At 46.1% G+C, this 17,245-nt stretch overlaps 1 protein-coding gene across 2 annotated transcripts in view; it reads left to right on the top strand.

Moving 5' to 3' along the window:
* The window catches only part of SLCO3A1 (solute carrier organic anion transporter family member 3A1), a 298,287-nt gene that overhangs the window by 232,714 nt on the left and 48,328 nt on the right, over positions 1-17,245 (top strand). For both annotated transcript variants that reach the window (XM_081291314.1, XM_081291313.1), the window contains exon 4: positions 2,202-2,465. In XM_081291314.1, coding sequence (XP_081147440.1) covers positions 2,202-2,465 — 264 coding nt within the window. The remainder of the gene's footprint in view (positions 1-2,201; positions 2,466-17,245) is intronic.

The following is a 17,245-nucleotide window of genomic DNA, read 5'->3' as shown; positions in this document are numbered from 1 at the left end:
CAGACCAGTTGGTCTTAACTCATGTGCCGTTCCCTAGGTCTCCAAGAATTTCCTTCTGGGCTCCAGGAGCATGGTTTATCATCAAAGAGCAATTCTTCTGGGAATGATGCTTTGCAGGGCAGCTGTAAAGAGAAAGAAGGAAAAATACCAAGGAGAAGGCTGTAGTCTGTGTTCCCATGACTTCAGCTGGCAAGTCAAAAATAACAGTCCAGTGAAGCCAAGCCACATACAGAGGGTGCCTCTAAGCACATGAGCTGGCTGCAGAGCTTTCTCGTAGAGGGACAATGCCAAACCACAGGCCACCAACAAGGTTTGAATTAACCTGTCCACTGGCAGGACCCAAGCCCTAAAAAACAAGCTGGTATCCATTGGCTACTCAAGCATATGCCAGACACGATTCTGAGCACTTTATGGCTGGTGTGGTTGGTTGGATTTTCCCAGTGACCCCATAAAGTAAGTACTGTCATTGTCATTAGTGTTATATAGATTAGTAAACTGAAGCATGGTAAGTTAAGCCACCTGCCTGAAGTCCTGCAGAGAGAAGAGATACAAGTTTTTCAACCACCGCATCTCGGGCGTACATGGAAGTCCAGCCCTGTGCTCTCCGTCTACTTTCATTATCTTCCCTTGGAAGCTGTAAATCTGGTTTAAGACAGGGAGAGGGCCCTTGAATGGGATTTCAGATGAGCTGTTTGGGGGGTGAGTGTGAACAGACCTAGTGAAAGCCTACCCTCCAACAATAAATGTTTCCTTATGTTTTCACACGCACACCTTGGCAGCGCTGCTAAGTCAGCCAATTCCAGCTTAGATTCAGAGGCGTCTGGCTTCTCACTGGTTTTGTTTAGACTGATATAAACACAGGGTAGACAAGAAAATTAAGGAGAGAACGTGATCAGTCTCAGGCTCCGAGAGAAACCGAAGCGCTGACATGGAACCGATGGGTTTCCTAGACCGGTGGCCCGGTTCTCCCTCCCTGGTCTCTCTTTTATTTATTTTTTATTTCTTTTTTTTTCCATTTTATTTATTCTAATTTGTTACACATGACAAAATACAGTTCAATTCACATTACACAAATGGAGCACAATTTTTCATGTCTCTGGTTGTACACAAAGTAGAGACACACCATCCATGTTTTCATACATGTACTTAGGGTAATGATGTCTCATTCCACTGTCTTCCATGCTTCCATGCCCCATCCCTTTCCCTCCCTCCCCTTTACCCTATCTAAAGTTCATCCGTTCCTCCCATGCTACCCATCATCTCCATTATGAATCAGCCTCCTTGTATCAGAGGAAACATTTGGCATTTGGTTTTTTGGAATTGGCTAACTTCACTTAGCATTATCTTCTCCAATTCCATCCATTTACCTGCAAATGCCATAATTTTATTTTCTTTTAATGCTGAGTAATATTCCATTGTGTATATATACCACATTTTCTTTATCCATTCATCTACTGAAGGGCATCTAGGTTGGTTCCACAGTTTAGGTATTGTGAATTGGGCTACTATAAACATTGATGTGGCTGTGTCCCTGTAGTATGCTGTTTTTAAGTCCTTTGGGTATAAACCAAGGAATGGATAGCTGGGTCAAATGGTGGTTCTATTCCCAGTTTTCCAAGGAATCTCTATACTGCTTTCCAGAATGGTTGCACCAATTCACAGCTCCCCCAGCAATGTAAGAGTATGCCCTTGACCTTAAACTATACCACAGAGCTATAGTAACACAAACGGCATGGTATTGGCACCAAAATTGACTGGTAGACCAATGGAACAGAATAGAGGACACAGAGACAAACCCACATAAATACAGTTATCTTATATTCGACAGAGGCACCAAAAACATATGTTGGGGAGAAGATAGCCTCTTCAAAAAATTGTGCTAGGAAAACTGGAAATCCCTATGCAACATAAGTCCCTGTATCTCACCATGCACAAAACTCAACTCAAAGTGGATCAAGGACCTAGGAATTAAACTAGAGACCCTGCACCTAATAGAAGATAAAGTAGGCTCTACTCTCCATTATGTTGGATTAGGCCCCAACTTCCTTAATAAGACTCCTCCCTGGTCTCTTTCTAGAGCCCTTGAACCTCTGCACTGCAGAGCCTCTGCTGCTCAAGTCCTCAGCAATATCTCCATGGCCTGTGTGTCCCCGCCACTCAGCTGTGCTCTCTCCTTTTTTTTTTTTTTTTTTTTTTTGCAGGTAACCTGGACATCACTCCAGACGACCCCCGCTGGATCGGAGCCTGGTGGGGTGGCTTTCTGCTCTGCGGTGCCTTACTCTTCTTCTCCTCCCTCTTGATGTTCGGGTTCCCACAGTCCCTGCCTCCACACTCAGACCCCGCCATGGAGAGTGAGCAGGCCATGCTCCCAGAAAGAGAATATGAGAGGCCCAAGCCCAGCAATGGGGTCCTGAGGCACCCCCTGGAGCCAGACAGCAGTGCCTCCTGCTTCCAGCAACTGAGAGGTAAGGGTAGCTCTTCCACCCTTGGTCCGAATAATAAGGAGATAGAAATGGGAGGGGATGCGGGAAAGGGTGGTACTGAGGACTGGGTGCTAGAGGACTTGAGTGGAGGCTGACTCATATTTGTTGTGCATGACTGCCCCCTACAGCCCTGTGCCTATGGCCAGACTTGCTTGCTGAGAACAAACATAGTCAGCATTTACTGCTGGAACCCCAAAGGTTAATGTAGGACCTGATGTCCAATAAGCATATGTGTCTATAGAAGGAAGAACACAAATGGGGAGTAAGGAAGCAAAACCTTCCAAGCAACTCTTTTCAACTCTTTAAGTCCACTTATGAGCACCTTGAAGCAACAAAGGAGTTTTGAAGTAGGCTCCCTTTGCTTGGTGCACACATTGTTTAAAAAGCCACATCCAAAATGTGTTTCTTCAGATTCATTGTCCTTCCTCTGCTAAAGATGAGAGATGTGTTCCTCCCGAAGTAAATGCCAACCCCCTCTTGGTAACAGAGCCATCCAATGGAATGCAGCAAAGCCCTGGCTATCGTTTTTAAAAGAAAAACGAGCCCAGCTTTTCTGACAAAATGGGTGAGGCGTAAACAGCGATGCAGAATGAGAATAAGAGGTCCCCCCAGGTTGTTTCCATCTTCTGCACAGTCCCTTTAAGGCAAGGAAAGTGACGGAGTAGCTGAATGTCACCCAGCAGCCTCTGAAGCAGCTCACTGTCTGTCACAGCCGCCCCCTGGTGAGCTACGTGTGGTGATCCCTAATTCACAGGACTCCTTGCTTGGGTCCAGTGAAACACCTGCTGGATTTTAGAAATGAGCAGGCTGCTGCAGGCAGGAGCAAGGAGGGGACAATGTTTCCCTGGTGGAATAAAGGCAATGGCCAGTCACCTCTTTGCACAAACTGAGCACTCAGCTGCTGAGACAGCCCTTGGCATCGACAAACGCAGCCCTCCAGGACTCTCTTTGATCTAACACTAAGAGTCTCTATGCTGAGCATCTGTGTAGCAAGGTGCACCTGCTATGGATGCACAAGAGCCTTGGATTGCCTCATATTTGGACCACCGTGTCCTCCTCTGTAGCTCAGCCACCCTTCACTTCTCCCTGCAGTGTTTGCACAATCACACAGTTCTTCCCTGAAAGTACTGTCCTGCAAACAGAAGCACTGCCGGCAGAAGACTGTTAATCCTGCCTGTTAGTCCATTAGGCATTGAAAGGATGCATGTGATTTCTGAAAAGACATAATTTAGTAACATAATATCATGTCTGATTCCATATTCCATGCCAGTGTCTACCGATGCTGGGATTTGGAATTATCTGTAGAAGATCTTAAAATTCATCTAAGTTCTAGAATGCATAGGTAAGTGAAAGGGCCACCAAGTTTTGTCCTCAGAGGTTGCCTTGGTGGGGACCACCCTCCTCGATATATTCTAGAACTTAATTAATAACAGAGTTACTTCTGGGAGACTCCAAGCTGGCTGGAGGATGATGCCTGCTGCTCCTCTCTAGCCACAGAGACCATCCCAATAACCAAACTCACAGGAACAATTGGATGACACAAGAGTAGGCTTGGCAGAGGACACCCAGAGTGGTAATGCCCGCCTCTCCTGATCTCTCCTCACCCCAGTGTGACAGCCCTGTCTCACAAGAGGATCACAGTAATCTCTCATCTTCCATCTCTGGGCTTACAAAGATCAAAGAACTCACCACCCTATATGGGAAGAGACCAGAAGCCAGCAAGGACAGCCTGGGACAGGGAAACCATAGCAGCAACAACACATAAGGGCAGGGAGATGACAAGCAGTGAGGAGCTCACCTCTCCCAAGAGGAGCAAGGAAAGGATCAAAGGCAAAGCTGAACCGAGTCTTGAGGGGCTGTCATGGCTTCAGAGTTCCTGAGATCCTACTGGGGGTCAGGTACACAATGGTGGCTTAGTGGCTTATATCCTGGAGCTGGTACTTCACTAGGGCAGGGCTGCAATAGGTGAGGTCAAATCAAAAACAATATAAGCATTAGGTGGGCTGTACCTGAGCTGACAGGTGCACAATTGGGTAGAAAGGTCTGGAACACACTAGACCACAAATGATCAGAAGTTGTGATCTGTATACACACCAAATTCTGATTTTTCTGATTAACAATTCCCAGAGGCAACAGGAAAGGAAGGCTGTGTCTCTAGAAGACTCTTCCCCAGAGCCAGAGGATAGCCATGTGAGCTGTTAAATCTTACACAGGCCAGCACATGGAGAAGGGGCCCTGGTGCTTGCATTCATTCTTTCCCCCATGAGACTAATGGTTTTTCCACGTGGACATTTTCACCAAAAGCACAGTGCAGTGGCATGGTGGCAACCCCAAACTAAGTTTTCATCCAGTTTTCAGCCTTGAAAGCCCCTGTGGTGTCCAGGCAGTGTACTACATGTTTATGCATAAAAATAAGCTGAGCAATGTTGCACTTATCAGAGGAATTAATACGGCTCTCAAAACCTATAGGTTGCAGTTGCTCATGTTTTGCTTGAACTTGCAAAAGGGTTTCTTCTTCTGCCATCAATCTGTGTCCCCTGAGTGCTCTGAGTCCCCACCTGGGTTCAAATCCAGCTCAGCCACTCTCACTGGGCCATGTCACTTTACTCTGCTAGGCTTTACCATGTGGGATCTAGTTTAATCTTTACCACAGCTGCAGGAGGATGGTATTATTACTTATGTCCACTTACAGAGGAAATTGAGCTGTGGTGATATGGGAGTTTGGGACTGAGGTTCATTTTTTCAGGGCACTCCCCTCAGGAAGCAGGCTTCGAAGGTTGATTTCCAACAAAGCCAGCCATCGGTTGGGTTTGTAACCCTTAGCAGAAGATGAAGGATGGAAAGCAGAGTCTTGTTCCAGAATAGCCCAGGAGTCCCCAGCTTGTAGTGACTGTCATGTAAGCATTTTCCAAAGCAGGCAGCAGATGAACAAATGCTTGGGTTTGTTAAACTCCAGTAACTCCCCCAGGTGGAAGCCTGCCAATCCAAGGCACACTTTGCATTTCAGCTGTGCCACCAAATAGCTTTTCTTTTAAGTCCTGGCTCTGAAGGCCTCCTCCCTGATCTTGCTCTTTGAATGGCCCAGCTCTGTCCCAGGTAGCTCCCTCTGTGTCTAACACTGTTCTTTCTTCCCTAACCCATGAGTAAGCTGTGTGTTGACTGGGACTACACCTGGCATGGCCTTCTGAATCTAGGAGATACTCAGCTTTTTGCAGAATTCTTTGTGAAAGGCTGCACCTGGAGAAAGGAAGGAATTCAAGTGACTGTAATAGACAGTATTGCATCACTGTAAATGTTAAATTTCACATCGAGATTTTTAATAGGTATTGGGCTCATTTTGAAATAGACATATATAGAATTATCAGCTAGTCCCCATTACAGGTCACATCCACAGTCTTGCATTTCATTATAAGTTGTCTCTGGAACCCTCGGAAGCCTTGACAAACAGGACCTAGGACTGTTCTATAGCCATATATCTCTCCACCTTCACCCTCAAAAGCATCTGAGATGCTCCTCCTTGCTACTGTTTCTTCCTGGAATATTTTTTCCTCCTTTGGATCACTTCTGGGCTGGGCTCTGTCCTCATGTTCCTAGGAAGTCTCCTGCAGCCCCTCTATGTGCATGTCCCCATGTGCCCAGGACAAGATGAGCTGCATTTCTCTTTCGCTCACGTAGCCCCAGCAAAGCCTCTCCTACTGTGTTACCATGGTGGTCTGGCTGCTTGTCTGGATCTACCAAAAGACTGTGGGTCTCCAAGGATGAGGTTTTATTTTATCTGCTCATTTGTAGTGAGGAGCACAGTGCTTGGCATGTAGATGGCATCTACATAAAGTAACAAATGCACACTTTCTTGCTAGTGTGCACATGTGTGCTCCCACACATGTTAACAGCAGTTGAGGCTGTTTCCCTGCACTGCCATTGAATACCCCCAGCCTGAGGAGGCATTGGTGCCATTTTACAGATAAGGGAGTCGAGGCTTAGAGATGGAAAGGAAAGACTTTTGAACTCTGGTGAAGACCCTGATGCCCGTCTTCTTAATCATGACATTGTGCTGCTTCATCTGACAATAAATGACTCTCTTAAAGAACAAGTGACACCGCCAGGTGCAAACTGACTTTTTGGCAGTCTATTAAAACTTTGGCTGTCACCTAGAATAGCACAGATATACCCTAAAGCAATGGGTCTTGCAGACAAGTCTCCAGCCTAAAAGGCAGGGAAGGACACCCTCCTGTTAACACTGGCACATCTTGAACTTCTAGCTGGATGAATGTTACTGCTCCAGAGGTCCCAAACCTGCAGGGCACAACCTGCCTTTGATCACGGAGAGACCAGAGCAGTCAAGAGCCGAGTACTCTTTAACTCCAAGTCCTTCATACTGACCTATCTGTCCAAGTTGCCTCTCTCTGTCCCAGAAAAGATACCCAATTGGGAGACAGCAAGTGGTGGCTGAATGGGTTGGGCAGGACTAGGGTGCCAGGCTCAGAGTCATGAAATTCATCATCCAGACCCCGTAATTTCTGCTACTGGGTCCCACAGCAGGTGTGGTGGGGGTTGTAACTGACCTCTGTGTGACTTTCCTGGACATTGGAGCTTGGGCTGGGGAGTGGTTAAACCAAGAACCTAGGTTCCCCACAGCTGGGACTGGACCCAGGTCCCCAGACACCACTTGCAGTGTGCTCTCTGCCGTTTCCCACAGGATTCTCTAAACTGTTAATGAAATGACTAAGGAGGATAAAGGGAATCTGCCTGGGACCCAAGGCCCTTCCTGTGTCTGATAATGGTTTCTGCTTTACTTGCTTTTCTCCAAAAGAGCACATGTAGAACCCCAGCTCTAGAGGAGACTCGCGTTTAGAGAGCTGAAATGTGCCGGGGCCCAGGGCAGCCCATAACTCAGTTTGCTGATTTGGCCACGCAAATCACTGTACGGCCTGCTCCTGCCCCTGGTCTCTCCCACACTGTAGTCTGCCCCAAACCCCTCCAGTCTGTTTCCACACTGAGACCTACTCAGAAAGCACCCATACATATCACTACCTGCTGCTTAAAAAGAAAGAGGCCAAGCCCTTTGGAGGCCATTCTAGCCTCTCTCACACCTCCTGCTTGCTCCTTCCATGCCCCTCTTCCCAGCCTCCTTTTAGTCTCCCGTATTCCCTGGGGCTCCATTCCTCCCAGGAACTTTGTACTTGCAAAGTCCTGGGAGGAATTCTGGAATTCTGATCCCCTCTTCAGACATCTGCTCCTCACCTCATTTGTGGAAGACATTTTCATGACCTCCTGTCAGAACTCCTTCTAAGGCTTGTCATCACTTTATCTGTAAATGTGTGCTTATTTACTTCCTCCATCATCCCAGTCAGGGCAGGGACCACGTCTGCTTTTGCTCATATCCCAGTACACAGCAGGTGCTAAATCCCTGCTATCTGATAAGCAGAGGAGCAAATGAATGGCTGGACATGCATTACCAAGCCCAGTGCAGTTTTCTGCTTTCCTTGCTGCTGCTTTCCTTTTCTGCTCCCCTGCTGCCATCCTACCACCACCTTGCACTTTGGCCTGTGTGTGACCTTCCCAAGGACATGGGCATGGTCAGGGCCTCTTAGGTGCTGAGTGCCACCATCAGCCCATAAGTGACTCACCTGCGTCAGGGAGGATCCATGGGACCAATTGTCGGAGCTGACTTCCCAGATAACACTGGGCTTCATGAGATCACTTGTCTATCTCTAGCAGGTGTTCCACTTGCTGGGCAAGGGACAGATTCACCCCCCATTGCAGGACTTTACTCACACCCCTGGTTTCTGTCCTTCTGCTAGGCCTCTTCCATCCCCTATCAGTTTAGCAGTCGACTTGGGCTACATTTTTCTTAATTAGGGGCTTGTGCCTTTCAGCCTATTGTTATTGTGAGGAGCCTGGTGATCTGAGAGTCCTTGTTCTGCAGGCTAAATGGCTGAGTGTTTTTTATTGCACGATTTGTCTTCAGAACTGTGCTCTCGCCTTGTGTAGATTTCCTCTGAAAATCTTCTTTCTTGATTCCATGGTGAAGGGAACCATCTGCCCTCCCAGACACTTGGAATCCTGGGCCAGGCTGTAGAAGTTGTTGTTATAGGTCCCCAGGGACCAGGCTGGTCAGTGGCTTGATTATGTTCTTATCGGTGTTGATGGAAAGCCTGCTGGGACCCGCACCGGGGGATATGTCTGTGGATAAGCTGCTGTCTTCAAGTTATTTCATCAAAGCCACCAAGACATACATGTGTGAGGGCACCTAGCCTGATGCAGGGCATTCTCTTTGATATTCCTGGAGCATTTGTTAAATGAATGAGTAGAGGAAATAACCAGAAGGTGGTGTTTCCCAAAAGGGTTTCCTTGAAACACAAGTCCTCTAAGTTGCTCAGGGAAAAACACACCCACAGCAAAAGGAAAGTGGTTATGTGCCATGTAAGTGGGAATCCACATGCACTGTGACCCTCTTAGAGAGCCGTACTTTATATTAGCCCATTCAAAGCTCTGGGGAAACCAGCTGCAAGAATACTGGCTGGCTTTGTTTTACCCCAAACTTCCCATACCTGTGTGACTACAGACCTCTCTTATTCATGTTCAACTCCAGCCACTTGGCAGAGGCAGCTGGAATGCAGACTAGAAGGTGACGTGAGGAAGGATGAACTGAGGACCTCAAAGGGAGGGCTTGCAGACCCCAAGTTTGGAGGCAGCATTGAAGCCTGATCTAGAAGGAGTAGGACCCCCAGGAGGAGAGACGAGAAGGGCTTCAGGCCAGGAGGCACAGGCAGGCAAAGGCATGTGACAGGAATATCCAAGGCGTGGACGGAAGGTACAAGTCTGGTGTGGAGAAGGGGATTTAGAAAAGGTCATAGTCGAAGGCAGGCTGGGGGAGTTCCTGCAAACAGCCAAGTTCCTGGGATCTGAAGCTACTCAGTTCCTAATAAAATTGTAAGTAAATGACTGAAAGCCTTGGTGTTGACCTTCCACAGAGTCTGGACTTTGTCACGGGAGCCATTGTTTGCCAGCCAGGGGTTGGAGTCAGCACCACCTGTAGAATGTCTTGCAATGCCCCGTGGGTTTTCATGCTCACTCCAGGAATGCTGGTCCTGCCAGAGGCCCAAGCAGCTGGATGTCTGAAACCCACCCAGAGAACTCTTGAGTGAAATCCCAGCTGAAAATGAATGCAAGGAGCAATGGGGGTCCTGTGAGAGGTCCCCACTGGGGACCGACAGGTCAGAGCTGTTCCCCCAGCAGTTGTATATAAGTTGGAATGGTGGAGGAAGGGAAGGAACCCTTCCACAAATAAGCTGGGACACTCTATGGGCTCTGGGGCCCTCTTGGAGATGGATGGTGATATTGGCACGTTGAGCGCTCTGAGAAGGTCTGCTGTACCCAGAGCTTTAGGAAGTAACATCAGGGACCCTGGGCTTCAAGGGGGGCATTTGCCACAATTCAGGCGCTTCGCCTCACTGTCTCTTTTCTGGATGTTACTGTTTCTCTTTCCAGGAGTGAACTCCCACATCATTAGAGTTTCCATTTTCACGAGGGCTAGGTGCAGTCAGCGCTGTGCCTCTGAGGTGTGCCTCTGAGGTGGGGCACCGTTTTCCCCTGGAGAAGGTTCTGAGAGGCTGGTGTGAAGTAGGGAAAGTGGCTGTTTGCTTACAAAAGACTCTTTATTCCCTTAGTCATTCTCTGTCTGCCACCTCTGCCATGGGAAGATACAATATTTGGGTCTGAATAAGATGCGGATGCTTCCCAGGCTCCTTTCTTTATCTCTGCATCCTGTGGTGAACCTGTGCATCCTACTTCCCTCTCCAGAGGAAGGGAAGGGGCTGGGTGACACCAATTTGGAGTTGCAGCTTGCAGGAAGCCAATCATCCACAGAGGTAGATGCTCTGTTCCTGATTTAAGCCGGCTCATGGGTTTGGCTGTGTTGACTCTTTTTCTCTTGGGCCTCCCAGGTGGGATTATAGAGTTGGTGATCATAACAGAATCAATGGAATTGATGGGCTCTGGGTTGTCCTGGCCAATCCACACCCAGCGGACACTTGGCTTCCATTCTAAATGCTTGTTTCCAGTGCTGTGGTTCCTTCCTCATTTGTTCACACAAACCACAACAGTTTCTGTACAAAGGAAGCCTCCCCCTCTGCCTGCTGCCTACTAAGGATTAGTGAATACCTAGTAGTTATTTCTTGCAAGCCTGCAATGAGAGGGTTCCCAGAGGCTTCCTTGGCAGCCTACGCAGAGATTAGGGGACAGACTGGGTCACAATGATGGGGCTCCAGTGGGTCCAAGGCTGGGGCCAGTGTGTGGTAGTCACTTGCTTCCCCAGAACAGTTCCAGACACTGCAGGCCTCTTCTTCTACCTGGAATTTCCCCCACCCTGACCCAAGGGAATGATTTAGGCACCTCAGGAATCACCATGGGAATGAGGAAGAGAAGCACACTTTAGATTTCTGGCCCCACAGGCAAAAAAAAAAAATCATTTACCATGACTTTATGAGCTAATTGTTCCCACTTCTGCCATGGACCATGAACCTGTGGAATTTCCCTAATGGTTTGATCATGCATTTGTCTCTGTTAATGTGTTTTTTGTTGTTGTTGTTGTTGTTGTTTTTAAGAGACTGGACTAGTCCTGTTCAGGACTCTGTAATTCATTCATTCATTCATTTATTGGATTATTTAATCCACCTTGCATTTATTCAGCATCTGCTCTTATGGGACATGGCACCCACGTCCAGTGATGAAGCCTCTCTGTCCCTGTTCTCAGGAGGACCTGGGCAAGGTGTTGGTGTAGTGATGGTAGCTCACACTGGGCGTATAGGGCACCAACTCAGAAGCTGATAAACATTCATGCTAGATGATTTTGCTTCATTTTTCATAGGATTTACTCTACCTTGGGCTCATTTTTTTTTTTATCTCGGCCGTAGTATTTTTCCACATCTTCATTATTTCTTCCTTCCTCTTTTCTTTTTGTTGTTCTCATTGTTTATGATTTAGAGGTTTTCATTTACCTCACCCCAGCTTCCTCCCCCTCTGTTTTCTTGGGTCCCATGCATTGTAAAGCGCTTTGTGGCAGCTCAGCTTGCAGAGAAACAATATTTTGTTGATTCAAATCCCCATGAAGGTTAAGGGCATGGGCTCGAGTCCAGGCTGACATGAATTGGAATTCATCCTGCTTCAGTGCTCAGCATGGTATTCTTGGTCAAGGTGGAGTTCACAGCCTCTTAAGGAAGCATGGATTCCTCTGTCTGAAATGAAATGATAAGACTCCCTGCAGTTGTGATGATAGAAAAGCCGTAGCACGGTGCCCACCCAACACTAGCCCAGCAAGCAGCAGCTGTCATTGTTACAATTCCAGAGAAGTTGCATACACTGGCTTCAGCTCCCCTTAACAATGATGCATTGGCAGTGATGGTACTAAAGGGAAAAGTCAGGGCTGAGTTCAGGAGAGATCAAAAACGAATAGACGGAGTGGAATCTGCACTTAGTCTCCCAGGGACCACTGTCTGAGCTATCTCTAACTCCAGGGAAGGGCAGAGGATGAGGACATTTCCCTCTTCCTCTGGCCTGTTGCTTGGTCCTCTGGAGGAAGGGCATCTCTTTGGGAAGCCCTGGGCTCCCCTCATTCACACAGATGCATTCCCCCCCAGCAAGCCTGGTTTCTTCATGGCTCCAAGGCACACCACACAAACAGCGAGGAGCCCAAGGGATCACTCTCTAATTTGGCCACAGATTACTTTTATTGATGGTAATTAGGATTCTCATTGAGCTCTTACCTGTGTGCCTGAGATCTGGGGACACATGTTGTCTCTGCTCAGGTCTCATTTAATCTTTCTAGCCATCCATGGGATGAAATGATGTGCTCCAATCACAGACCTACTAAATCTTGAAGGCAGAATTCAAATTCCCATTACCTGGCTCCTTAGCCTGGATTCTCAAACCTTGTTTTCTGCCAGCTTCGTCGGTACACTATACAGCTGTTCCTTCAGGTCTCCATTGCTTGCTTGCTTTTATTTCTCCTTCCCTCTTGTGTTTTTCCTAGTTCTCTTACTTGGACTAAGCCTCAGATCAGATAGGAAACATTTTCCTGAACCCAAGTGGGAATTTTTTTACGTTATTATTATTTCTAAGAATTAAGCTGCATCTTTGATTGCCAGGAGTAGCCTGCACATTTAATCTTCAAATCAAGGGCAGCACCTCCTGGAACAACACCCTCACTGTGAGCATGTCCTGAGCAGTGGTACCAGGGTTTGAGTCTGAGTTTTGCTGTGCTTCTTCTCTCACTGTGGGACTGTGCCCTGCTTCAGTTTTCTCATCTGTAAGTGGGGGTGTTTCAAGGGTCCTCAAATCACAGGTTTGTTGGGAGAAGTAGGTTGTGTGTTGATGAGCCGATAGGCAAGCAGTTAGGATGCTATTTGGCATCCCAACATTACTTTCATGATGTCTTCGAATCTGCCATTCTCCCTCCTAACAGACCCACACTACATGAAGTGACAACCCTGCAGGAATGTCTTCTGAAAGCTTTCAGTAGAAATCCTGTTTTCCCTAGAGACAACTCCCCTACTGCTATTCCCAATTTTGTGCCATCCTGCTGGTGACAGCAAGGGGCTCTAGAGGAGAGCTGAAAAGCTTTCCCTGGTTGGTGGGACTGTGTAATTCACCCCCAGCTGCCACCTTCCCAGGATGACTCAGTAGGTGGGAAGAAAATGGCTGGGGGAGGCTGCAGGTGTAAAGTGGCCTGGTGTGGCCTTGGCTCACCAGTTGGCTTGTTGGATCAGCTCATTAGCCACCGCTTCCTTGGAAAGGCTTATGTGACAGGCTTAACAATCTATTTGAATGAAAAAATCTTGAAACTCTGGGTTACCCTAGGATCAAGCTCAATGAGAGCCCTTCCTCAAACTGGGGTTTTGAAAGGTAGGCTGAACCTTTGACGAGGAATCATCTTGTGAGAGTGCATCAAGTCATCACAATAGAGCCAGAGACGGAGGAGGAACCTGAGAGGAAAATAGTGGGACCCAAAAAGAAGCTGCCATTTCCAGAAGCCCATGAGCTTGGTTTAAAAAAATAAAAAGTTCTTCATGCAAATAAGGCCCACCGATGCTTCTCCGGGCCTTCAGTCCAAGGCTTCTGGAACTTAATGATTTTCACATCTAATTCAAAGAGAAATTAGTCATTCGATATTAAGACAAAAGCAGGCAGACTCCTGTCTTGACAAGGAGTTCCTCCCACGGACGAGGAATTATCTCTGGAATAATTAAAATGCTTGCTGAAGTATAAAAAACGTTCCATTAACTGGAGTTGCCTTTGTTGAGCAAGGGCCCTTCCCATCCCCAAACAAATCATGACAACTCTGATCAAGGACAAGGTGATACTGGGGCCTAAAGAGAGATCAAAACTCAGATCATCAGTCATTTCTGAGCCAGAGAATAAGAGTCTCCAATTAGAGGATCCCGGTAGTGTCAGCCAGCCTTGCAGGGGTTTAATTTGTAATGGAGCATGGCTGTGGCGCTTTACTCTTCTGGAGTTCCCGACTCTGAAGGGACTGCTCCCTGACAAAGGAAATGAAGCCTACAATAAAAGCATGGTGAAGAATCATCTTCCTGGAATGTCCCCAACTTGCCCATTCGTCATTGGCAATGTTTTCAGAGTCTAGATGTCTTGATTCCAAAAGGACACAGGGCTTAAGTAACACTGTTATTATCTGCCAAAGCATATCAACAGCCAGAGCCATCAGACTCCTTCATTCCAAGGCAGTGCCCCCATCACCTGATGTGTTCTGTGCTGCTCTCTCTATAGTGTGTGACGTGCCATGACATGACCACCCAGGCCCTGTCACGATGTGCCACACACATATAGCAAGTTGGCCTTCACCCAAGGGCAGAGTCTTGGCATCCAAGGGTTGCTTCCACATGAAGACCTCATTGTCCTCTGCCTGGGCCCAGTGTATTCATTGTCTATATTTGTTAAATCACATTTTTAAACACCACGCACTCAAGTTTTCTCTAAATATTGCTACACTACTTAAAAATAATATGGACTTAACAAAGGAAAGTTTCCTAACATTTAAACATAGATTTTAAAGGTAAACACTTCTAGGCATTCCTTTGAAATGGTATTTCTAAAAAGTCAGATTATCATTCATGTTTAAAACCCTATAAAGAACAGTCAAAGCAGAGACATAAAGACCACACTTGAAATGAAGCAGGATCTAGGAGAATGCATACTAAGGGTTTAAAGATGTTTACTTCCCATCTACGTTCTTATTCATGCCCTTTTAAAAGTTTTTATTTTCATATGTGCATTTATTTGAGATTGCCTTCCTAAGTCTTCAGTAATTTTGTAAGAGACAAAGAAACCACTACAGATGAGCCGAGGCCACCAGCTGTGGTGGCTTCTCATTTGGAACATAGAATCAACTGCTCAGCCCAAGGCAATTCTGAGCTTCCAATCATCTGGCTCCACCCACTTTCATAACTAAATTCCTTTTCTTGTGTCAAGGATCCTTAAATCCCCACCTTTTATAGAGATTTTCATTTTGGAACCTTGGTATCTTTTGTAGGGATGATACATTTCCAGTTTTGTGTATCTGCCAGTTCCTGACCCATTGTTCTGTCATTTTGATTTATTAAGCTTGTCTGTTAACATTATTAAAAACTTATGTGTCTCCTATTATTATTTTATTCTAATTAGTTGGGCCATTTAGAGGTTTCATCTCCTAGGAGATGTGATTGAGCCTGTGTAATTAGCTCTCTTCTTTAGGACAGCGGCCTAATCCATCACCTTGGAATGCAGCGTTGGGCTCTCTGCCCACCTGTTTATTTCCCAGGCCACAGGCACTGGTTGAATTTGCCAAGACTTAGTACAGTACCTGCCTCAGCTGAGACTGTGTCTGATCTTCCCCGTGTACACTACGTGTCACATATCCCCTACTGTTATTGTTCTATTCTAGCAGAACAGAGTCCCCTGACTTCAGTCACTGGCACAGCACCTTTATAACATTTGTCTTACCTATGTACCACTTATACCATTACTTATTATTATTTACCTAAGGCTTTTTGTTATCATTGTTGACATGAGATTTGTCTTTAAATAGCTTTCAATCCATTTACTTGTTTTAACCTGGAATCACCTTGAGCCATAACATTTGACACATCAACCATAATTCATTTAACTGTTTTGTACTTAGAGTCGGCCTTCCGTGTGTATGGGTTCTGCATCCACAGATCCAACCTACTGCAGGTTGAAAACATTCACTAAAAAGTTGCATCTGTACTGAACATATATAGGCTTCTTTTCTGATCATTATTCCCTACACAATATAGTACAACAACTGTTTACATAGCATTTATGTTGAAATAATAGCATGAGTGATCAAGATGACTTAAAGTATAGGGGAGAATGTGCCTGAGTTATATGCAAATACTATGCCATTTTATATAAGGGACTTGAGCATGCACAGATTTTGATATCTGAGGGGAATTCTGTCCTTAGCTCCTGCAGATACAGAGGGACAGCATCCCATATGAAGATAAAGGCGTAAATGTTGAAGTGACAGTGTTGTCCTACTAACTCAGAGCCCTCTTGTATGCTGCCAGGATATATCATTACTCTGTATATGAGGAAAACTAGCTGCAGGCCATGTGCCAAGGACTCTAATTGCTGGAAACATCCAAGAGATGTGCTTGTTTTCAAAGAACTTAAAAAAAAAAACTCTCATTCTTAAAAGCACCAATGTAAAAGAGAACCTTTGTGGCTTAACAACCACATACTTTAAGGTAAATAGGGTACAATAAATAAGATTGAAAGACATGTCCTCAGCGCTACTGGCTCCCTATGCTGGTAAAGAGATGAACAACTTTCACCCACCTCCCGCTCTCCTAGGAGCCCTGAGCACTAGGAAATAGGCAGAGGGGTCTTCCAAGTTAGACTGGATTATCCTCTGGAAATGATGCCAGAGGAAGAGGGTGCATATGCAGCAACAGTTTGGGGTCAGAGTATTGTAGTAGATGAGCCCCAAGCACATGGACTTGAGTGGGGAGAACCTGGGTGCAGGTGAGAACAACAGCAAGAGCCAGAGGGCTGGGATGGAGGGAGGGAAGGGCATGCATAGGGACATGATCAGATCACTGTGGGGCAAACACTAGCCAGGACACAGTATGGATTTCATCCACCACAGGGTTTTGAGCAGGAAAATTATCTGAGCTGATCTCACCAGCTACCACATAGGTAGTGATTATATCAAGAATGATACCCAGGACTCTATAGTCAGATCGCTCTTTTGGACCCCCAAGTGAGAAGTGATAGAAGCTTTTAACTAGGGGAGGCGTCAAAGAAGTGTTGGATTTGGCTTCTGTTTTGTAGAGGACTAGGATTTCATTTCTTTTTTGCAGCTGTTAAGATTAAATACATTGACACTTGTATAAAGTATAGTAATACTTTATAGTATTACTATATTCAAATAGGCATGTTGATATAAATGTGTTAACATATACATAATTTAAAATATGTGCATTATAGTTTCCCTTTGGACAAACAAACTCCTCTTTTGCAGATGGAGGTAGAAGAAATATCTTGTGTTTGCTTAAAAACTATTTTAGTGTTTCTTCCTTATTTCTTACAGTGAACTATAAGAAGAGGCATAGTGTAGTCTGCTACTTTGGTAGAAGATATTTAATTGGCAGAATATCAGGGTATGATTTGAAGTGAGAGTCTTCTCAATTATGGATGGCCTATAAGATACAGGTTTTGACCTGAGCAACCAGGTACCACCTGAT

The sequence above is a fragment of the Spermophilus citellus genome (genome assembly GCF_964194105.1).
Source record: "Spermophilus citellus genome assembly, chromosome: 4".
Classification (NCBI taxonomy): Eukaryota; Metazoa; Chordata; class Mammalia; order Rodentia; family Sciuridae; genus Spermophilus; species Spermophilus citellus.
Note: the sequence above shows the minus strand (reverse complement) of the source record. Positions and strands in the feature narration are given on the sequence as shown.